This window comes from Protopterus annectens, chromosome 4.part1, assembly GCF_019279795.1.
Source record: "Protopterus annectens isolate FY-2018-M chromosome 4.part1, PAN1.0, whole genome shotgun sequence".
Taxonomy (NCBI): domain Eukaryota; kingdom Metazoa; phylum Chordata; order Ceratodontiformes; family Protopteridae; genus Protopterus; species Protopterus annectens.
Genome location: NC_056734.1, coordinates 808790821 through 808816083, shown reverse-complemented (window position 1 = coordinate 808816083; position 25263 = coordinate 808790821). Strand labels below are relative to the sequence as shown.

The following is a 25263-nucleotide window of genomic DNA, read 5'->3' as shown; positions in this document are numbered from 1 at the left end:
AAAAGACAACCTGTGTCAAAACTATTTCAAAATGGTTGTCATGCTGTTATTTTTTTTCTCTTCCAAAAGTACTAAACTATTTCAGGCAGGGTCAAAGCTCATTCTATCAAGGTCTTACATTTTGCTATTCCCAACACTACAAAACTATTCCAGCCAGGAACTTGGCTTCATCTGTGACTTTTTGAAAAGGGTTAGATTCTAGAAGTATTCTAGACACCGCAGTTTGGTACTCTGTGCACACTTTTACCAGGCACTATCAATTCATAATCGAGGTTTAGGACACAGTTTGATGAGGTTATTTGACAAAAGTTCCTGGACCCCTCCTCCCAGTCATTTTAAATAATGGTAGCCTACCCGTATACAGTGCAATGAAAAAGTATTTGTCCCTTCCTGATTCCTTTTATTTTTATTTATTTATTTTTTTTACATGTTTGTCACACTTAAATGTTTCAGATCATCCAACAAATGTAAGTATTAGACATCGATAACCCAAGTAAACACAAAATGCAGTTTTTAAGTGATTTTATTTAATAAAAAAAAAACTATCCAAACCTACATGGCCGTATGTGAAAAAGTAATTGCCCCTTAAACCTAATAACTGGTTGTGCCACCCTTAGCAGCAACAACTGCAATCAAGTGTCTGCAATAACTGGCAAAAAGTCTTTCAAATCGCTGTTGATGAATTTTGGCCCACTCTTCTTTGCAGAATTGTTTTAATTCAGCCATATTGGAGGGATTCCGAGCATGAACCACCTTTTTAAGGTCATGCCATAGCATCTCAATTGGTTTCAAGTCCAGACTTTGACTAGGCCACTCCAAAGCCTTCATTTTGTTTTTTTGTAAGCCATTCAGAGGTGGACTTGCTGGTGTGTTTTGGATCATTGTCCTGCTGCAGAACCCAAATGAGCTTCCGCTTGAGGTCACAAACTGATGGCTGGACATTCTCCTTCTGGATTGTTTGGTAGAGAGCAGAATTCATGGTTCCATCAATTACAGCAAGTCGTCCAGGTCCAGAAACAGCAAAGCAGCCCCAGACCATCACACCACCACTGTTTGACTGTTGGCATGGTTATCTTTTTCTGAAATGCTGTTACTTTTATGTCAGATGTAACAGGACACACACCTCCCAAAAATTTCAACTTTTGTTTTGTCAGTCCACAGAATATGTTCCCAAAAGTCTTGGGGATCATCAAGATGTTTTTTGGCAAAAGTGAGACGAGCCTTTATGATGTTTCTGGTCAGCAGTGGTTTTCGCCTTGGAACTCTCCCATGCATGCCATTTTTGCCCAGTTTCTTTCTTATGGTTGAGTCGTGAACACTGACCTTAACTGAGGCAAGTGAGGCCTGCAGTTCTTTAGATGTTCTGGATTCTTTTGTGACCTCTTGGATGAGTCGTCCCTGGGGTAATTTTTGTAGGCCAGCTACTCCTGGGAAGGTTCACCACTGTTCCATGTTTTCTCCATTTGTGGAAAATGGCTGTTGGTTCACTGGAGTCCCAAAGCTTTAGAAATGGCTTTGTAACCTTTTCCAGACTGATAGATGTCAATTACTTTGTTTCTCGTCTGTTCAGGAATTTCTTTAGATCGCGGCATGATGTCTTCCTTTTTGGGATCTTTTGGCCTACTTAACTTTGCCTGACAGCTTCTATTTAAGTGATCTCTTGATTCAACAGGTCTGGCATTAATCAGGCCTGGGCGTGGCTAGTGAAATTGAACTCAGCTTTCCCAAAAAATGTGGTTAACCACAGTTTCTGTCATGATTTAACAAGGGGGTCAATTACTTTTTCACATAGGGCCATGTAGGTTTGGATAGTTTTTTTTTCCTTAAATAAAATCATCACTTCAAAACTGCATTTTGTGTTTACTTGGGTTATCTTTGTCTAATATTTAAATTTAAATAAGCTCAAGCACAACCACATGCAGATAACTGTAGTCAGCATACAAAAATCTGTTCAGACCAAGCACAAACTGTGTATAAAATCCATAGAAGTAACTGCTGAAAGCTCTTAAAAAATCCTTTTATTGTATAACAAAAATCTGGTAAGTGCTTTTGCCAGGGTGGCTTCTTCAGACCTTAAGAATACAAAATAATTCAACATACACCTTTATATATGTGTGTAGACTTTATAAATTAATGACATAATTGGTAAGCAAACTCTACAGTTAAGTGTTGCATGCTTAAGCAAAAATATTTCATGGATACATATTAAATAAAAACTGAATATACACATTTTATACCAAAATCCCAACTTTTAGAAGACGTGTGTATGTGTGTGTGTGTATGTATATATATATATATATATATATATATATATATATATACACATACGTACATACATAAAATAATAGACATATGTATAACAAAGCAATAAAATCTATCATTAAAAATAGGTTAATATAAGCATTATTAAAATTACTTAAAAAGAAACCACCTATTTTTAAGAACTGGTTTGATGGGAATCTTCTCATTGAGGCCAGGGTGGATATGTACCTGAAATCTAATAATCCAGTTCGTTTAATTTCTTTCAGTGAAGTTTCTAACATCTCCACCTCTCAGACTAGGTAAGTTGACAATGTACAACCATGAACTTGAACGTGTGTAAATTGTTAGTTTCTAAGATATGTTTGGAGAGAGCTTTTATAGTGGATTTGATACGTATTTGATATAAATGCTCCCTCACCCTGTCTCTAAGCATTCTATTGGTTTTACCGACATAGAAGGCAGGGCAGGAAGAACAAAGCGCAAGGAAAACAACATGTTCAGTATTGCAGTTGGCTGTAATATCAGAACTATAAAGTTGAGATGAACAAAAATATTATAGTCACATATATAAGAGCAATAGTTACAGTTGTTACAAGATCTAGTGCTTAAATAAGTTTTATATTCGTATGAAGGCATATTGTTGGGATGGCATAGGAGTCTGTATAAATTCTTCTTATTTTTAAATAAAAACTCTGGATGTTCACCTGCAATATCTTTAATATGGGGGTCAACAGTTAATACAGAGACCTCCAAAGCAGACATCCAAGCAAACGCTACCTCAAAACAAAACATAAATAAAAACTCTGGATGTTCACCCACAATATCTTTAATGTGGGGGTCAACAGTTAATACAGAGACATCCAAGCAAACGCTACCTCAAAACAAAACACGCACAACACATAGCCCACAAAGTCAGTCTGCCAAGCAGCCACAGCCCTTAAGGCTGAATAACACACTTGATACTCTTGTAGTAGGTGACTCCATTGTCAGACACACTGACGTCCCGCTCACCAGGCTGAATAAAGAGAAGGACACGGTGAGCTGCCTGTCGGGTGCTAGGATCCGCCACATAACGCAAGCACTCAGGTCACTCCAAAGCAAATACAAATATGACTCAGTCATTGTACATGCTGGTGTGAATGACCTGAGACGTACCTCCCTGGACTACATGAAAAGAGACATAGAGGAGGTCTCTGATCATGTAGCCCAGGCTGGTATGACCCTGACCTTGAGCAGCATCTTACCCTCACCTAGAATGATGCCACAGTACAAAGGCAAAATGATCGATTTCAACAATTGGCTAAAATTTTGGTGTCGTTCAAAGGGGATCCAGTGTCTGTCGGCCTGGGATGACATGCTCGACAAGCCACGTTGCTTCGCTACGGACGGCTTGCACCTGTCACCACTGGGCTTTCGGATATTGGCAAAGGCTCTTGCCACCCCCATAGTGCCTTTTTTAGGCAAGGCTCAAAAGTCAAACCCACCCCCATAGACAGAACAAGAAACTAAGGGTAATGCTGCTTAACGCCAGAAGTCTTAACCTCAAGATGCACGCACTCGAAGCTCTCCTCAGTATGGAGAACATCGATATCTGTGCAGTGACAGAAACCTGGTTCAAGGCTCCAGAGAGCACCCCAGCACTACCAGGCTATACCTCATATCATGCTTTTCGGCCCCAAAACCCGGACCGAACCACAAAAGGAGGGGGAGTTTCCATATTTATCAAGGATATCCACACCTCCAGGTTAGTGGCATTGCACAAAGTATCGGAGACCATCCATGTGCAACTAACAGTGGGCAAGACTGCTTTTCAGTTTATAGCATCCTACAGACCACCCTCTCAAAGTCAGGAATCCCACTCTGCTTTCCTGAAAACATTGGAGAACATGAAGATCTCTCTGAACACCATTATATTGGGCGACTTCAACTACCCAAACATTGACTGGGAGCACTACTCAATCCCCAGCACCTTAGCCCAAAGGTTCCTGGAAATTATAAACTCAAATGCTATGGAACAACTAGTCACCACTCCCACAAGAGGGGACACCATACTAGACCTGATCATTACCAACATGGGGACTCTATGCTCCACACCAGAAGTATATCCCTCATTGGTAAGATCAGACCATAAATTAATTTCACTGGATGTCCATATCCTGACCCCACCCCCAGCCCAGAAAACCACAGTGAAAAACTTCTCAAAAGCGAACGTCTCACTTCTCAAAACCGAAGTGGGAATCCTTCAAGGCCCCAGGGCCAGTGAAAACTATGGCCCAAACTGCAGAATCCTATATAAACACATTCTACAGACATCTCCAGGAATGCATGGATCATGCTATCCCAAACAAAACCAAGACCCAATCATCCAAAGGCAGGCGTCCAGTCTGGTGGACCCCTGCCATAAATAAACTGTACAACAGAAGGAGGAAGCTACTACATGATAGAGCAAAATCCCTAATAGGGAAGGCATCTCTGATCAGTACTAGCAAAGAATTATGATCCCTCATAAAATCCTCCAAGGCCAGCTTTGAGAGAAAAATTGCACAGGACACCAAAGATGATCATAAGGCTTTTTTCAGTTATGTTAGGAACCTGGGATGCAACTCCCAGACTTGTTCTGAGTTGATTCTAAATGACAAAAAATACACTGAACCCACAGACATCGCCAATATCCTGGCAGACAGGTTCAGTGCAAACTTCTCCACCCCCCTCCCCAAAAGAGAAAGTATCTATCCCGGCAGAGGGCTGCCTCCCAAACATCTCTGATGCTCAGGTGAAGGCTGCCTTCTCCAAAGCAAAAAACACTGCTTCCGTGGGACCAGATGGCGTCCCAGGTTGCGTCCTACATGTACTCCAAGAGGAACTAATCCCTAAAATAAAACAGCTATACAATCTCAGCCTCACTACAGGATATGTGCCCACAGAATGGCGTACAGCAACTGTGGCCCCACTCCACAAAGGTGGAGCCTCTTCGGACCTGGGAAACTTGTCGCCCCATAAGCCTGACTAGCTTAGTCTGCAAGTTTATGGAGAGGATCATCATGGAGCTCATAAACAAAGACATTGGGGACCTACAGACACTAGATCCTACCCAGTTCGGCTTTGTCAAGGGCAGAATCCTGCCTTTTGAACCTGGTTGACTTCTTCGAAACAGTCACCAAAGCCATAGATGAAGGGAAGGTAGTCCACACAGCCTATCTGGACCTAGCAAAGGCATTTGACACAATACCCCACTCGGGCATCATAGATAAGCTATCCAGCTTAAATATAAACCCCTATGTCACAAGATAGGTCGCAAACTGGCTCAGACAGAACCCACAGAGTGAGAGTTGCTGGAGCCATGTCAGACTCGAAACCGGTCACAAGTGGCATCCCACAGGGTTCTGTCCTGGGACCACTCTTGTTCGGTATATACTTTTCCGAGGTACAGGCAAACGTGGGAGGACTATGGCTCACCAAGTTCGCAGACGACTGCAAACATGGCACCATAATCGACTCTCCAGCTGACACAAACATCCTTCAAAAAGGTCTCACAGAGACAGATAACTGGTGCCAGCGCCACGGTTTAAAGCTAAATGCCAAAAAATGTATAGTCATACCCTTTGGCAAAAACAATGTGCCCACAAATTACCACATAGGCGGAAACCCATTAAGTACAGAGAAAGTTATTAGGGACCTGGGGACCCAAGTTGATAGCAATCTCTCCTTTGAAAACCACAATGCCAAAGTGGTTAGAAAGACCTTCTACATAGCCCACCTCATCACGAAGGGTTTCACATCTAGATCAAGAGAGGTAATCGTGCCCCTTTATTCATCCCTCATCAGGCCCATCATAGAATACAATGCCCCTTTTGGGTTGTACCTTACCAGACACCTGCAGCAATTAGAAAGACCCCAAAAGTACCTCACCAAGAGGATCAAGGGTCTCAAACAGATGCCATATGCTGCTCGGTTAAAAAAATTCCAGCTCTACTCAGTTGCATACCGCCTACTTCGAGGCGATCTATGCCTGACATACAAAGCTATGTCAAATCCAGAATTAATGGACATGCTCCACCTCAGTAAATCTAAATCCCTTACAGCCACATGCTCGAGGGACTTGAACCTCAGCACAGAAATAAATAGAACTTGCTGGAGGGACAGGTTCATAACCCAGAGGCTCCCTTCGCTCTGGAATAGAATTCCAGTTCATGTGAGGCAGAGCACCTCACTGAATCTCTTCAAGAAGAATCTCGATAGGTGGATGGGGCATCGTAGGTTTGTCCCAGGGATTACTCCCGTGTTACTATTAGACAAAGGCACAGTAAACTAAACCTTAAAAAGGACACAGTATACTCAAATCAAGGGGTGGCGTAAGCCATACAGAATCGGGCTAGGCTTATAATTGCCCCAGGGCAGATAGCCTAGTATGAACCTATAAACCTATTAAACTATACATTCCAGTGTTTACATATAATATCTTTGATCCGATAGAAGTTATTCTGTCAATCCTAGTTTACCATCACAGAAACTTTAATTATTCTATACACACAACTTAGATATTATATGTAAGCACTGGAATGTATTAATTGTTGACCCCCATATTAAAGATATTGTGGATGAGCATCCACAGTTTTTATTTAAAAAGAAGAAGAATTTATACAGACTCCTATGCCATCCCAACAATATGCCTTCATACGAATATAAAACTTATTTAGGCACTAGATCATGTAACAACTGTAACTATTGCTCTTATATATGTGAGACTGATATTTTTGTTCATCCCACCACATCTCAACTTTATAGTTTTGATATTACAGCCAATTGCAATACTGAACATGTTGTTTACCTTGCTCTTTGTTCTTCCTGCCCTGCCTTCTATGTCGGTAAAACCGATAGAAGGCTTAGAGACAGGGTGAGGGGGCATTTATATCAAATACGTATCAAATCCACTATAAATGCTCTCTCCAAACATATCATAGAAACTAACAATTTACACACGTTCAAGTTCATGGTTGTGTATGTCAACTTACCTAGTTTGAGAGGTGGAGATGTTAGAAACTTCACTGAAAGAAATGAAACTAACTGGATTATTAGATTTCAGGCACATATCCACCCTGGCTTCAATGAGAAGATTCCCATCAAACCAGTTCTTAAAAATAGGAGGTTACTTTTTAAGTAACTTTAATAATGCTTATATAACCTATTTTTAATGATAGATTTTATTGCTTTGTTATACGTATGTATATTATATTAAGTGTGTGTGTGTATATATATATATATATATATATATATATATATATATATATATATATATATAATGTCTTCTAAAAGTTGGGATTTTGGTATAAAATGTGTATATTCAGTTTTTATTATGTATCCATGAAATGTTTTTTAAGCATGCAACACTATTAATTTGTTGAGTTTGCTTACCAATTAATTATGATGTCATTAATTGATAAAGTCTATACACATATATAAAGGTGTGTGTTGAATTATTTTGTATTCTTAAAGTCTGAAGAAGCCACCCTGGCGAAAGTGCTTACCAGATTTTTGTTATACAATAAAAGGATTTTTTTAAGAGCTTTCAACAGTTACTTCTATGGATTTTATACATAGTTTGTGCTTGGTCTGAACAGATTTTTGTATGCTGACTACAGTTATCTGCGTGTGGTTGTTCTTGAGCTTATTATATTATTTGACTTTATTCCTTCATTCCGTGCTCAAGAACATTTATGTTCTTGTGGTGCTAGTTGTTATTTTGGTTATTGATATTTAAATTTGTTTGATCTGTCACATTTTAGTGTGACAAACATGTAAATAAATAAGAAGTCAGGAAGGGGGCAAATACTTTTTCATTGCACTGTAGTGAAGGACAGTCTTCTCGACTGTCCCCATTTTGGAAGTATGTTTCTATTTTCAGGCCTGATTTACCAGTTTTCTGAATCCCCTTCATCACATGATTTTTGAAGTTGTCTAACACACAGAAACCCTCACTAAATGAGATATGTATATATATATATATATATATATATATATATATATATATATATATATATATATATACACATAGCAACAATTTAAAGAAAGAGAAGACTCATCTTACAACTCCCATTTTTCTGAAGCAAAACTAAATTATCCCCATGTGGTGGAATTTTGCAGTACAGTTAATTAAGGTCTACAGATTTTTCACACTGATAATTTGCTTATGTTTTTCAGTCATTGTCACTAGTTTTAAAACGTGTTTCTGTGCGTTATCCTTCATTCCTTGTGGAAGCAAAAAGAGTTATGTACTATTTGACATTGAAATTGTGTTCTAATTAGATGTCCACAATTTTAGCATGATGGTCTTATTTTCAAAGGCATTTGTTTATATTTTCAGTTTCTGCAAGTTGAGAGGTATGGCTAAAGCTACTGCAGTAGTGTTCAAATGAAGAACCCATTATGTGATTAGATGCACATGATGAGGTATGAGGAAGCATATTATTGCTAAGGCTTGTGTGGTTGTATTATAGCAATAACCCATGGTTGGGTGTGGGTAATGCTGGATTTACCCAAGGTTGGTGTGGTTTGGTCACGAGGGTGAAGCCCGAGTGGCCAAACAAAGCCAACCATGGGTAGATCAGCATTACCCACACCCAACCATGGGTTATTGTTGTGATACAATGACATTATTTAAGAAAAAAGTTACTTAATTTTCTTAAATAGTGTCCTTGTATAATGGTGCCGTTGTGCTCTTCCACATTGTTCCCCGTTTTCACGGGACTCTATTGATGTACTGTGCATGCATATGGTACTTGCTTTCCCATACATGCGCAGTATGTCAGAGATGTGAAAAGGAAGCAATGGAGAAAGGAAGATCTCTTGATTTTTTTTTTTTTTTTTTTTGTTTTCAATTAAAAAAAAATTGAAATCTAGAGATTTCAAATGTACAAGAGAAAAGGGACAGACAAAATATAAAGATAATCAGGTATGTTTGTCTCGTTTTGTATAACGTGCCTGATTATCTTTGTATTTTGTGTCCCATGTGTCTCATTCTTTTGAAGTCTCCAGATTTCTAAGTTTACTTTAAAAAAAAAAAAAATTAAAGAAAACTAGAATTTCCTTAGCATATATTAATAGAATGCATTACCAGGCTTCAATTCATACAACACCTTTCGGCCACCTAACCCAGAAAGAAGCACTAAAGGCGGAGGCGTGTCCATATTCATTAAGGATATCCACACCTCCAGGCTAGTTGCACAGCATAATGCATCCGTGATTATCCAAGTGCAACTAACTCTGGGCAAGACCGCAATGCAAATTGTAGCTTGCTACAGACCCCCCACCATGCCCCAGGATTCACACTCCTCATTTCTTTATACACTGGAAAGTATTAGGGCACAACCCAACACCCTAATAATGGGCAATTTCAACTACCCCACCATTAACTGGGAAAACTACTCGTGTACCAACTCTTTTGCTCAACGTTTTCTAGAATTCATAAATTCCAACGCCTTGGATCAACTTATTCACACCCCCACCAGGGGCAGCAGTATCCTAGACCTGGTCATTACCAACATGGGAAACTGGTGTCCCACACCAGAGGTCAGTTCCTCGTTGGTCAGATCTGACCACAAGCTAATCAGCCTAGACATCCACATCCCACCCCAGCCTCAATTAGGGAAACCATCGTAAAAAACTTCTCAAAAGCCCACTTCACACTTCTTAAGACAGAAGTGGCAAACTTCGACACCCATGCAGACGGACAATAGAGGTATGACTGCCGAATCCTACACAAATGCACTTTATAAGCACTTACACGAGTGCATGGATCATGCTATCCCTAATAGAACCAAGATGTTATCCTCCAAAAAAAGGAAGCCAATCTGGTGGTCCTCTGCCGTAAACAAACTCTACAACAGAAGAAAGAAACTGTTGCAAAAAAGAGTCAAATCCCATGACTGGAGGAACTCCCTGGTCAACCTCATAAAATCCTCCAAAGCTAGTTACGAAAACAAAATTGCCACTGACTCTAAAGACAACCACAAAGCATTCTATAGCTATGTCAAGAATCTAAATGGGAACACTCAGATCTGCTCTGAGTTACAGCATAATGGCACTAAATATACAGAACCAACTGATATTGCCAATATCCTAGCAGATAGGTTCAGTGCTAACTTTACCCCCCTCTCATCCCCTTGAGGGCCCATCTCTATACCGGAAGAATGCAAAGTTCCTATAATCACGGCTCCACAGGTAAAAAAACACACTCTCCAAAGCCAAGAACACAGCATCCATGGGACCTGACAATATCCCAGCCTGCGTTCTACACAAACTACAGAATGAACTGGCACCCTACCTAAGTACCATGTTCAATTATAGCCTCACCTCAGGCTTTGTACCCACTGAATGGCACACCGCGACAGTTATCCCACTCCACAAAGGGGGAGCCACGACGGACCCCGGGAACTACCGCCCCATTAGCCTGATGAGCCTGGTCTGCAAGGCCATGGAACGTATCATCGTGGAACTCATAAACAAAGACATTGGTAATCTCCAAACTCTGGATTTGTAAAAGGCAGACCATGTCTCCTAAACCTGATTGACGACTTTGAAGCAGTCACCAAAGCCATAGATGAGGGTAAAAAGGTTCACACAGCTTATCTAGATCTCGCCAAGGCTTTTGACACCATCCCCCACTCTGGAATTATAGATAAGCTCACTAAACTAGATATAAATCCCTATGTCACAAGATGGGTTGCCAACTGGCTCACGGACAGAACCCACACTGAAAGTAGCGGATTCCAAATCCGACATCAGACCAGTGACAAGTGGAGTACCACAGGGTTCAGTCCTGGGTCCTCTCCTGTTTGATATCTACTTCTCTGAAGTGCAGGCCAACACAGAAGGTCTTTGGCTAACAAAGTTTGCAGATGACTGCAAACTAGGAGCCATAATCGAAACTCCTAACGATGTGGACTAACTACAAAAGGGCCTCACTGAGACAGATACCCGGTGTCTAAGCCATGGCCTGAAGCTCAATGCCAAAAAGTGTATCGCCATCCCCTTTGGTAAAAACTCTGTACCCATGAACTACCACATAGCTGGTAGTCTACTTAATGCCGGAAATGTGATGAGACCTTGGGACACAGGTGAACAGTAGTCTCTCCTTTGGTAATCACATCGCCACAGTGGTCAGGAAATCCTTCTACGTGGCTCACCTCATCACAAAAGGATTCTCATCCAGAAAAAAGAGGTCATTGTTCCCCTCTACTCATCACTCATTAGACCCATTATATAGAGTACAACGCCCCTTTTGGTATGTACCTCACAAGACATCAACAACAACTGGAAAGACCACAGAAATACCTCACAGAGGATTACTGGCCTCAAACAGATACCCTATGCAGACCGTCTCCAAAAACTACAGCTTTACTCCATCGCATATCGCCTTCTCATGGGCGATCTCTGCCTAACATACAAAGCTGTGTCAAACCCAGAGCTGTTGGACATGCTCCACTTAAGGAAATCCCAATCCCTCCGAGCTACACGCTCTAGGGACCTTAACCTTGTCACCACAATAAGCAGAACGTGCTGGAGGGATAGATTCCTGTCCCAGAGACTTCCCATACTCTGGAACAGACTACCTATCTATGTCAAACAGAGCTCCTCATTAGCACTCTTCAAGAAAAATCTTGATGACTGGATGGGAAATGGGAAATTCACTATGGGGATCACTTCTGTGGCTCTGCTCGACAGGGGCACAGGAAAATAATTTTCTTGGGTGGCGAAAGCCAGGGTACATTTTTTGGCCAGGGCCGATAGCCTAGTACCTACCTATGAATGTTAATGGCCAGTCATAGTTTAATATGTAATAAATTACATGGTGAAAGCCAGGGTACATTTTTTGGCTAGGGCCGATAGCCTAGTACCTACCTATGAATGTTAATGGCCAGTCATAGTTTAATATGTAATAAATTACATGGATTCTATTAAGCCAGTGTTTTGTTTTTTTGGGTTTTTTTCTTTTTTTATTCCGAGGCTTGAGAAACCCAGTGTGAGTGGGCAGTGAGTGATTAGTAGCAGAGCTCCTATAGAATGGTGATAACTGGGTGAAGCCCTTGTCCTTAATGAAAAGTACCCAAATTAGTTTCAAAGAGCCCCTTTTTTTTTTTTTTTTTTTTTTTTTTTTAAGAAGGCGAGTGATGATAGTTGGGGAAACCTTGTTTCTCATAATTATGACGTAACCAAGCTGTGAGGTAGGTTTTCTTGTTAATTGGCTCTGGTATTGACAGTTTTGTAATCAGGAAATTGACCAAACTTTGAAGAGTTGCAAGTACTGAGATACATCAGTATCATGTTCAAGATATGGAGGAATGTTCTGTTGTGAAGTAACACTGTTGTAAACAAGTCTCAAGAAGTATCACTTGAAGCTGACTGACTCAGGTGAGACAGAAAGTGACGTGTTTAACTGTTGTGCATACACTTGGTCATGATTGCTACTAGGTAGTGAGAAGTGAAGTCCAATTACATAGTTTTGCAATTTAATTTTTAAAAAGAAAACTAGACCCTTATAACTGTTTCCTCTGAATACTGATAGATACTGCTGCACATTTTGCCATTTAATTTTTTTTTTATGAAATACCTTTAAATGCGTTAGAACTGGCAGATAAGTAACAGATCCCAATAATCGTGTCACTGTTTCATGCTGCTCTTGCTCTGTTTCTGTTCCAGTAATGATGGGTATATAGAATATCTGGGATTGTGTATAATAAATGAAGTACTATTTCGTATTGGTGTAAAGAACAGGTTCTTGGGTGAGCTGTCAGAGCCAGAAGTTTTGAACCAAGTTCCTTATTTGTTGCTAATGATGATTCCTGATTGGCTAGTTTTAGTCTGTGCTTCATTTATATTTTTATAATATATTTATTTTGTTTTAAATATTTTTCATTGTAATGTTACATTTCCTTTCTAGGGAGCAGATTAAGGTGGACATTGTGTGTGTGTATTTAGTAAATGAGAAAAATTATGCATTTTACTTTTTTTAATTTATTTTACATTTTCCCCAAATGTAGACTTGAGGGGGTGACTTAATATATCGTGTTAGTTGGTGATGTGTTTGATATTGAATTTTAAAGTGGATTGTGCATAAACTTCTGATGTCTCAAGCAGGGTATTTACAAAAATATGTGCAGTGAAGTTCTGATTAAATGAATTTGTTACAGCCCTGTATCTAGATCCATTCTGTTTCACCTGCAGGCATCTGTATGTGTACTTACACACGTGCGTTTGTACATAATTAATAAACTTGATAAATGAGACTGTATGTTTAAAATCCTCTGCATTGCCAGAAGTTACAAGTTTTTGAAGTCTTGATAAAACATGTTGATTTAAATGTCACTGGTTTGCACTATATTTGTTCTTAAGTGCATCTTTTATCTGTCACTTTGTTTACTGGAAACATGTAGCCTGCTTCACATTACATTCTATATGAACATGGTGTTTTGTAGCACTACACATGGTGCATGTTATTACCAGATTTTTTTACAGCCTTGATTTTAATGATAGCAAATAAACGTTGAGGTGTAGCCTTTTAGGAGAAATGTTTGTTTTGCGATTCTGTAGAATTTAGTAGGTGATTTGCAGCTCAAAGGTTGTGGGAATTTGTGTTGCACTGTAACATCTGATTTTGTTGACTAGTATATTTCTGGACTGTTTTCCTACAGGCCATGGAGCAGATGTCAAGTGCGTGGACTGGCACCCTACAAAAGGGTTGCTTGTGTCAGGAAGCAAGGACAGCCAGCAGCCAATCAAATTCTGGGATCCAAAAACTGGGCAGAGTCTTGCCACACTGTAAGGATTTTATCTAGTAGTTAACTGCAGTTTTCTTGAGTGTTTTACTTGTGTATTAAAATTGATAGTGGTGAGCCTCTAAAGTTCTAAATGTAAAAATATTAGCTCTACGTATACCAAGCTTAGTTCTATAGTTGAAGATTAGCTTTCCTTCCTGGAATTTAATGGCATTTCTCAGTTTCTAATTTGTGGAACTAATCAGAAACTGGTATAAACTGTATACAGGCAGTATTTAAGCATTTGTGTTATGTGAAATAAATAGTAACAAAATGCATATTTTTGGCATTAGTAGAGTGAGTCATTGACTTGTGTGTGTACATAAACTGCCACAATAAGGAAAACATTAACCAAGCTGTCCTAGCAAATCACAATTGACATGTCATAGCAATACTGTCTAAGATTAAGGTATTCACGCAGAAGTAAATATACACTGAACTATCTTTCTATCTTTTAAACTCACTACTTTCTTTAGTATAGTCCTTTTCCTTTTTGCTTGCATTTATTTGTGTTGGATTTTTATTAATGAGTAGCCACTGTCTTGTCTACTTTCCAGTAAGTTACATAAGTGAAGTTAAATCAGAACTCCTGTAGTATTCGGCCACTGTTTCCCTGCAGAGTTGAGAGGAAAAACTGCTAGTGTTGCTGGAGCTAGTCAAAACAGCATAGTTTCCTAGGATTTACATAAGGATGAGAGGGAAGTTATTTGGTAAGGAGAATCATCTGAATTGCTACGCCAGTGTAAGTTCTAATGAGACTGTAAATAATGCAAACAAATCTTTCATTGCCAACAGCAGTCTTTCAGACTTTTGAAGATGCTTGGTAACGTAATGATGCTTTTTACCCAGGTCCTTGGACACCAACTCATAGATCAGTAATTTTGTACGATCATGACAACATTAAGCTCACTCTTAAAAGTTGATCCAACAAGTTTGGCTTTACCTTTGTCTTGGGTAAGTCACAACCACCTCTTTGGACATTTATTTTTAAGAGCAGAAAAGGAGGTTGCTAGTCAAGTTTGACAAAAATGTGTATGCTGCTAGTATTTTAGCTGTTAGAACTAATACTGCCTTGCACATGTTGCATCAAAACGGAGTTCTTGCACAGATGTTCATCGTGTTACCCTGCTGCAGTCATCACACTTGGGTTATCTTGTCGTCAGGTGGTCCCGCAGTCGGCCAGAATTCCAAAGTTTTGGTCCGGCATCGGTTGCTGTCGCTTCTTCCCTGACGTCAGTGCGCCAGGGGTATATATAATGCATCCGACGCCATTTTCTCCAGTCTTTCTTGCCGCGCGGTGCCCGAAGCAGAAGCAGTTCGCAAGTGCTGGTTGGCAGACTCCTGAGATTTTTGAAGTCGAATTTCAGATCCGAAGTCTTCAGTAAAGCTAAGTACCCCGTTGGGGAAACTTTTCTTGCTTCAGACCGATGTCAGAAAAAGTTAACAATTGTATTTCTTGTGGGAAGCAAATTACCTCATAAGGATTTTCATTCTTACTGTATACCTTGCCTAGGCCCAGACCACAACGTCACTGGTTGTCGCTTTTGTGCTAGGTTCAATAAGCGTACTATAAAAAGACGCTTTGATTTCACACGACACTACTTGTGTAGAAAATTTAACTACACAATGCCATCGGAGCAACCGACTACCGGCGTGCACAAAAAACGCAAGGATAAGGACAGGCAGCCTAGATCTAAGCCAGACCCCGAGGCCTCGGCTGGGCCGGTCTCCAGTTCACCGGTTTTCAGTGAGGCTCCTACGCAGCCCCTGACTACCGCAAATTTGGAACCCAAGACCACTTCAGAGCCTTTGGCGGAGAGTGCTAGGCCGACGCAGCCATTTTGTTTAGCCCCTACCGGCGACACTGCAGAAAGAGATGCCGGTGCTGCAGAAACACCTTCGGTTTCTGAAGGTGTCTTCAGACCGACGACTCTCACCATAAAAACGTATCCTAAGCTTAAGACTCCTATTAAACCAAAAAAGACTGCACTTCAGTCTCCAGTTCAAGGCCCCATGCCTAAGAAACAGATGCTTAAAATGGCGGAAGATTTGATTTCTTTAATCAGGGGTTCCCAACCCCCCCCCCCCCGACAAAAGGCCTAGACAAGAGGAAGATTATGCCTCCTCTGATCCTCAGGTTCCTCTGAGGACCAAGATTACTCTTTTCCCCCTTATGAAGATTCTGATGCTGAGGATTCCATTCCCTCAGCTTCTTCCCCTGAAGACTACTCCTTTGGGGGAACTTTACACACTATGAGGGGAACATTTTCACTGGGAAGGTCAGGACTACTCTGACTCAAAGAAAAGGCTCAGAGAGTTTCTTTTACTCCCCCAGCACAGACCTCTTGCCATCCCCCCAGTTTTAGACATTGTGGATTATGTTTACTTAGAATCTAGTTTGAATCCAAATTCTCTGCCTCCTGCTCCAGCCAAACCAGACAGATATTATAGAGTGCCAGACTCCCACAAATTCCTTTATAAAAGCCCTGTTGCTGATCCAGAGATCATCTCCCAGGGTCCCAAAGGGGCTAAGGCTTCCATGGCAAAAAATCCTGTACCCTCTGAAAGGGACTCCAGAGCACTAGACAGGTGGGGGAAAAAGGTTTACACCTCAGCCACTCTAGCTATGAGAGCGCTAAATTGTCAATTTCACATGCTAAAATATCAGCAATGTCTTATGTCTCAGTTAAGACAAAAAATGAGCACACTCCCTCAGTCTGAATTGAAAGAAATGCAGGATCTGTTGCATGCAACTGAACAGGTGGGCAAACATACTTTACAATGTGGGTTTGATTCTTTAGAGGCTTCCTGCAGAGCAGCTGTCACTGGGTCTGTTATACGTAGGCATGCTTGGTTAAAGGAACAAACTCTGCCTGATCATGTTAAAGCAAAGCTTCTAGATGCTCCCTTACAGCAGGATGTCCTATTTGGAGTTAAAGCAGAAGAAGTCTTAAAGAAAATGGAGGATAAGGCAAAATCTATGCAGACAGTCAAAGATTTTCTACAGGTACAGCCCCCTCGCTTCAGCAGAAATTGGCCAACAAAAAATTGGTCCTTTCCAGCTACTGACAGACCACAGAGGGGTAAATACAGACGCCCAAGAGGCAGGGGGCAACCACAAGCCCAATACAAACCTCGACAATGGGGTACTGCAACACAGAAGGGAGGAGAAGACAGGCCCCAAACTACTAGAAGGCAAACTCAATGACGTACACCTGTTATGGCCAAGCAACACTCTCTTGGCAGCTCCCTTGGGAGGAAGACTAGCACTTTTTCCAGACAACTGGCACATCGTCACAAAGGACAAATGGGTCCGAGACATAATTTCACGAGGATACCGATTCCATTTCCACACCTTGCCAACGAAAAGAGGAATGCCAAACCTACCACAAAATCAATGGGCAGAGGCGCAAAAACAAATTACAGCTCTCATGGACATGAGAGCCATTCAACTGGTACCTACATGGGAGCAAGGCCAAGGATTTTACTCAAGACTCTTTCTAGTCCCCAGAAAGGACAATGCCTGGAGACCAATTCTGGACCTTTCAATTCTAAACACCTTCTTACAAGTACCCAAATTCAAGATGCTAACACTACAGCAGCTTCTTCCCATGTTGGGCAAGAAAGCATGGCTAGTAACGTTGGACCTCAAGGAGGCATAACTGCATGTCCCTATCAGACAAAGTTGCAGAAGATACCTCCGTTTCATTGCAGGTTCAACCCATTACCAATTCTCAGCACTGCCCTTTGGCTTATCCACTGCGCCCAGGGTCTTCACAAAATGCCTGGCACCAGTAATTGCATACTGCAGACAAAGAGGAATTCAAATATACCCATACCTGGACGACTGCCGCCTCCAAGCAAAAAGCAAGGACATCCTCTTACAACATCTGGCTTTTGTAAAACATCTTTTACGTTGCCTGGGGTACACAGTAAATGAAAAGAAATCAAAACTAGTACCCTCACAAAATGACATTCCTGGGTGCCAGCTTGAATACAACGGCTCAGAAGGCTTATCTGACGCCAGACAAACAACTACAACTGACTCAATATTTCAAAACAATGGCAACAAAGACCCAACTCCCTGCAACAAAAATTCTGCAGGCCTTGGGCTTTATGGCATCTTGCATACTACTAATACCATTTGCAAAGCTGCATATGAGGAAATTACAGTGGTACCTAAAAAGCGTATGGTCTCAACACAGCCACAGCTTGGACACTGATATCTCTCATTCCCTGCCTTCAACAAGAGTTTCTATGGTGGTCACAGCCATGTCACCTCAACAAGGTTCAGCCTTTCACCTTGCCCCCAGCCAGGCAAATTATGACAACAGATGCATCGGACTACGGCTGGGGGGCACACATTTCAGGACAGTGCGTTCAAGGCATATGGACTGCAGATCAAAGGAATCTGCACATCAATCAAAAAGAGATGCTAGCTGTACAGAATGCTCTGACAACCTTCAAGAACCTATTACATCCAGGACAACTTACAATAAGGACGGACAACACCACAGTAATGTGGTACATAAACAAACAAGGGGGTACACACTCCTACCCTCTATGCAGGCAAGCAATGACCTTGTGGAACACAGCACTGGTTTACCAAGTTCAGTTACAAGCACAATTCCTGCCAGGAAAAAAGAACACATTGGCAGACAACCTCAGCAGAAACATCATGGATCCCCACGAGTGGAAACTGAATCCACAAGTATTTGCAATGATAACTCAAAAATGGGGCCTCCCAGACATAAACCTGTTTGCCAGCCCCCAAAACTATCAGCTAACAAAATTTTGTACAAGGACTCTTCACCATCAAGCTTGGAAAGTGGACGCACTCTCATTCAGTTGGAAAAACCTGACAGTATATGCCTTCCCTCCATTGCGTCTTTTCACAAAGGTGCTACTAAAAGTCAGAAAGGAGAGACCATGACTGATACTCATAGCCCCAGACTGGCCACACCAGCACTGGTACCCACTATTAAGGAATATGGCCCAGGGCCCACCTTGGATTTTACCACATATTGCCCATTTGCTCACACAGCAAAACAATCAGATTCTACACAGCCAGCTCAAAACCTTAAATTTGGCTGCATGGCAAATCACCTAAGCATCCAGCCAGCTCCTCTTCCTCAAGCCGTTATGGGTGTCATTCTGGAAGCTAGGAGGCCCAGCACCAGGAAGGCCTACTCGGACAAATGGAAAAGGTTTTGCACCTGGAATCAAGCTAAAGGCCAAAATGCCCTTCAGCCTCACATGCCTCAGATTCTACAGTATTTAACTGAGATGTTGCACAAAGGACTTTCTTTTTCTTCCATTAAAATCCACGCATCCGCTATTTCAGCCCTCTACAACATGGATCCACCCTTATTTTCACATCCACTTCTAAGGCAGTTCCTCAGAGGGGCAAAAAACATTAGGCCCCCCCAGGAGAGCACCTACACCAACATGGGACCTCAATTTTGTTCTGGAAAAACTCACGCTACCTCCCTTTGAACCAGCTTTCTCTGCTGATCTAAAGTTTATATCATGAAAGACTGCCCTGCTGCTAGCAATAACTTCAGTCAGAAGAGTCTCAGAGCTGCAGGTACTAATGGCAGTGGAACCTTTCCTCATTTTCCATCAAGACAGTTTCTATACGAACTAACCCTTCCTTCATGCCTAAGGTGGTATCCAGTGTGGCTTTAAATCAAACTATCCACTTACCCACCTTCTTTCCAAATCCACAGAACAAAGGAGAAAGACTCCTGCATTCCTTGGACATTCACAGGCAACTTCGTTACTACTTGGATAAAACTACGGTTTTCAGAAAATCTGACCAGCTCTTTGTATCCTGTGCTACAGCTTCGCAAGGGAAGGCTATATCAAAACAAACCATTTCCAAATGGATAGGACATTGCATTCGTTTTTGCTATACCCATCATGGAAAACCAGTTTTTGCTACCATAAGGCCCCACTCTACCAGGGCAACAGCTACATCTACAGCCTTCCTCAGGGGGGTCCCAACCAAGGAGATTTTGGAAGCTGCAACTTGGAGTTCAGTACACACCTTCACCAAACACTATCACTTACCATTTTACTCTGAGACTAGAGCTGGCTTCACCACTGCAGTTCTGCAGGGCCTTCTAGCCTCCTCTAACCCTCTTTGACTCCTCCACCCATCCTTAGCTTTGGGATTCTACCCAAGTGTGATGACTGCAGCAGGGTAACACGATGAACATAGTACAGTTATGTACCTACCATAAATGTAGATGTTAGAGTGTACACTCTGCTGCAGTCCAGGTTACCCTCCCTTCATCCCCTCTGATCTAACTGGCTAAATCTTTACAATACCTTCCTGATGTATTTGCTTGTAGTTGGAGGGATGTTGGGTTTGTGCTAAATTTCTTAAATTGGTACTAATTACTGGCCACCTTTTTGGGGGCACCTGACATCTGGGGCAAGAAAAACTGAAGAAAATGGCGTCGGATGCATTATATATACCCCTGGTGCACTGACGTCAGGGAAGAAGCGACAGCAACTGACGCCGGACCAAGACTTTGGAATTCTGGCCGACTGCGGGACCGCCTGACGACAAGATAACCCAAGTGTGATGACTGCAGCAGGGTGTACACTCGAGCATCTACATTTATGGTAGGTACAAAACTGTACTATTTAATTTAACCTGAATAAGAGCAAAGTTTAGAGAACAAGAAGATGTCACTTAAACTCAGCTGATAAAGTAGGTCTTCATATACTGAAGTACTCCTGCAAATCCAGTAGATGCAGTGTTTAGGGCAGCGTCAGCAATCATTGCCTTTTGAAGAAGTGCATGAGTGAACATATGTTAAATTTCAAGTTTTAGATCCCCATGTTCGGCATTTCAGATATTATCCTGATGAAGGTATTGATTGGAAAATGTAAAAAATTTAAATTCTACTAGGATTCTTAACACCCAGTAGTATGACTGCAGTAGAAATTGCCCACCTTCCAAGAAGCAACTTCACAGGAAGCTAGTTTCTTGTTCAGAATCATCCCACAAAACGTTACATCAGCTCAGCCATCTTCTAGTCAGTAGAAGAGCGATGATTAATTGCAGTGGTCACAGACATGGGTGGTGGTGGTGTTGATTTTAACCCCCAAAGTGTTTGCAATATAAATCATTCCTGTACTTAACAGTTACATTATCAAGGTTGTATAATGAATCTGATCATTTCATGGTTTTCAAGCTACAAGATTATTCGTTAAAATTATTTCCTTGTTACGATTTATAGATACTCAAACTTATTTCAAAGTTAAAAGATTGGCTTTCCAGCTTTATTAAAAATGATTATATTGTTCTGACAGAATTCACGTGATTGGAAGCCTAGCGTTTATTTTCACATTTGTATTATATGAACTTCAGGTTTATAGGTAGGTAGTTGGCAAGCAGTCCATGAGACCTTTAAGGAGCCTAGCCCAAATTCCCAATTGCCCTAAAGCACTGTGTGGTTAAGTGACTTGCTCAGAGTTACTTGATAGGTAAATGAAGTTTAAGGGAATCAAAACCTTTACCACAGAAAGCAGCTCATAGCTTTAAATCTGATGTTGTCAGTCTTCATTCATTCTTGACAAATGGGGCACTGGAGCTGCCATCAATCCCCACGACAGGACAGCGAACACTGAAGCTGCAAGTTACCCTTTGCACAGGGCCCCTCTTCTTAGGAGTCTTCCTTAGAGATTCCCACTGAGGAACCGCCCTGTAAGAAGACGTGCAAGAGGAAGCACTTGGATTCCCCAGAGGAAGACATCACCGCAGGCATGGACTTCGATGAAGCAGAAGATTCCCCCCGGTCGCCCCCTGAACGTGTTTCCTGGAGATCCTCAAACAGAGGGATAACTGGAAGCCCCAAGACCCAACCTCAGAGGAATCCGTGTACTTGCAAGCTTTCAGAGCTTGACCATCTACTTCTTGCGTGACCCAGATCGCTGACTATCTTAAGCTGATTGTGCAGCAGGCTTGGAAGACCCCTGACTCTATAAAGCCTATTCCCCAGAGACCAGACAAAATTTTATGATCTCCTGAAGACCACCAATTTTGGGCCAAGGGTTTAGAACTAGATGCCATGGTGGTGGTGGCTGCCACCAAAAAGGAACTTTCTGTGAGTTCTACCGTCAATCCTCCTAACCAGGAATCTAGGACAATGGACAGATTTGGAAAGTGGGTCTATGCTTCATCGACCTTTGCACTCAGGTCCTTGAATTTCTTGGCACATTTTACTAGACTCCAGAAAGATCTGATTAAGGAGTCAATCGGATACTCTCACGAGAGCAGTGTCTGACAAGGTGCAGGATAAGGTCACCTCTCACTTGGCCACCCTGGAGTCTATATCGAATCCGTCCATGCGGCTCATTGCACATGTAGCCGAGGGTATGACCAGAGCAGTGGGTTCAGGCTTTACCATAAGGCGCCATGCCTGGATGCACTTGTGTGAATTTGCAGAGTCCTTCAAGTCTCGTTTTGTTAGTGCTCCTTTTGATGGAGCATCCTTGTTCAGCCCCAAACTGAAGGACACACTAACCAGGGTGAAAGCGATGGAAAGACCCTGTTTGCTGTGGGCATTCGTTTTTATACTCCTCAGCAATCCTACTCCAGGAATCAGAGGAGTGGGGAAATGTGGTTCAAGAAGTTCCAAGGGCTTTTTGAGGACACGTGGTGGCAGCTCCCCTCGAGGCAGAGGGGGGGGGCTCCAGCAGAAGACGCCAACCCTGCCGTAGAGGTGGCCTGCAAATCCAGGGCTGCAGAGACTCCTCCTCCAGACAACCCTACCAGTGCTCCTGAAAGAAGGCCCGATTTTCTTACCTCTGGAAGCAGTCGGGGGAGGACTCTCACTTCACTCAACAGCCTGGCGACAAATAATCTCCGATACATAGGTGCAGAGAATCATTACCAGAGGCTATCATATCCCCTTCACCCTTTTTCCAAGATCATTGAGAAACATCCCCAATGTTCCACCCAGTCAGAGGGATCAAGCAGCCATAGAGGGTCAAAAGCTGCTACAAAAAAAGTCATCCCAGAAGTCCCACCAGACCAGATAGGATCTGGATTTAGTGCCATAGAAGACTGGGGACTGGAGACCAATTTTTGACCTCTGCTTTCTGAACAAGTTTGTTCAGCAAACAAAATTCTGGATGGTCACAGTACAGTCTGTTCTCCCCTCTACAGACCTTTAAGACGCATATTACCCCGTTAAGATGGATGAGCGCTCAAGAAGGTTTCTTCACTTTTGACTAGGAGCAAGTTATTATCAGTTCAGACCACTGCCCTTTGGCCTCTCCATAGTCCTCAGTGTTCACCAAATGCATGGCAGCAGTCACGGTCTACATGAGAATACACAGATTGAGTATTTCCTTACCTAGACAAGTTGTGTTCCTCACCACCCCTACCCAGGCATCTGTTGCTTCAAGCCACGGACTTCATTATGCACTTATTCAAATTTTGGGCATAACAGTCAACCAAGAAAAGCCACAGCTGTCTCCCACTCAAGATCTAGAATTCATAGGAACCTGCTTCAATATGGTCTTATGTGTATCTTCTCTACCTCTTCACAGGCTGCAAAAGATAGTCTCAAGCACAGCTCATTTTATTAAAAAGCAGAGTACCCACTGTACTTGTCCTTTAAGCTTTAGGATCTATGGTAGCGGTCATCACCTTAGTTCCCTTGGTGAGATTTCCGATGAGAATACTTCAGTGGCTTCTGGCTTCATAATGGTCCATCCTAACTCATCCAGTCTTAGTAACAGGTCATTGCAAAAAGGATCGATCTTGGATACAGTCAGAAGAAATCCTAATGGGCCGTCCCTTTGTTCTCCCTCAGCCAAAGGCCATAGTGACCATGGATATCTCCCAGATGAGGTGGGGAGGGCATTATCTGGAAAGAACAGTTCAAGGCACTTGGACCCCACAAGAGGCCAGTTTGCACATTAATGTCTTGGAAATGAGAGCAGTGATGTTAGCATTTCAAGACTTTCAATCTGTTCTTCCTCCTGGAAAAGTTGCAATCCAACATGTCAGTGGTTTGGTACATCAGCAGACCGGGTGGAACCAAATCCTTCCACTTTTGCTGGGAGTCTGAGTATTGCAGTGGGCGATATCTTTAAAACCACTTTCTTGAGGTAGTGCATATCCTGGGGAACTCCACCGTGATAGCAGACAAGCTGAGCCAGACACATTCTACTGCCTCACAAGTGGTCGCTCAATCGCAAAGTGGCAAAGGAAATCTTTCGCTGATGGGGCCAGCCTTGCTGCGATCTCTCTGCCTCCCCAATGAACATGTGCAGCAGCTACTTTGCCCTAATTTTCCGTCAGTGGGAATCCCTGAGAGACACTCTCCTCCTCCTCCTCGATTGGCCCTTGGATCTCCTTTATACCTTTCTCCCTTTTCCCGTCATTCCACTCTTTCTGAAGAAAGCCCAAAGGGTGGGAGGCAAAATGATGCTTATTGCCCCTTTCTGGCGCAGGCATGTTTGGTTCCACTTTCTATGGCTTCACTTGACTCGCCGTCTATGGATTCTGGTCCCAGTTCCAGACCTACTTTCTCACTCACAGGGACTGGTGCATCCCGACGTATGCAGTCTCTAGCTGACAGCTAGGTTCCTCCAATTCCTTTGTCAGGCAGAATAATATACCTTCCAGTGTACAAAAAATTAATCTGGCTTCCCATAGACCTTCCACCAGAAGACTCTATTCCAGTAAATGTAAATTTTCAATCGGTTAAGTCCTAACTGCACTCTCCTGCCCAAAGGATGCGGAGGAGGGGAGCCTCGCCGACAAAATATAGCCTGGTTTAGGGTTTAGTTTAACAAATAGATCCAGATTCAGCAGGTCTGAATCTAGTCTATGCTGCAGCAGACAAAAAGTTCACAAATCAGCAAGAACATTTAAAAAAAAAAAATCAGCAATATAGGAAAAATACTGTTTAAAAGTGCAAAATACAGTATAAAATTGTACTTAAGGTTAGCAGAATGTAACAGATTCCTTGGATTCACAGATGAATGCAGCAGAGCAGTGGCTGGTCACCTAACTTTGTGTAGCTGTGTTAAAATATTAGCCAAAACCTCTTACTGATTACTAGGCTAATGATCTCAGGGGGGCTTTTTAAGCCTAGCCATGCTTCCCAAGAATCAAGCCCTTGAACCTTGTGTCTTTGAGTTAAACACCTTAACTATTAAG

General features: G+C 42.0%; 1 protein-coding gene across 3 annotated transcripts in view; it reads left to right on the top strand.

Annotated features, from left to right (window-relative positions):
- Nucleotides 1-25263, top strand: part of WDR33 (WD repeat domain 33) — a gene marked incomplete at its 5' end in the record, with an annotated part of 1521229 nt that overhangs the window by 716693 nt on the left and 779273 nt on the right. For all 3 annotated transcript variants that reach the window (XM_044070565.1, XM_044070566.1, XM_044070564.1), the window contains 1 exon segment: nucleotides 13950-14076. In XM_044070565.1, the coding sequence (XP_043926500.1) occupies nucleotides 13950-14076 (127 nt within the window).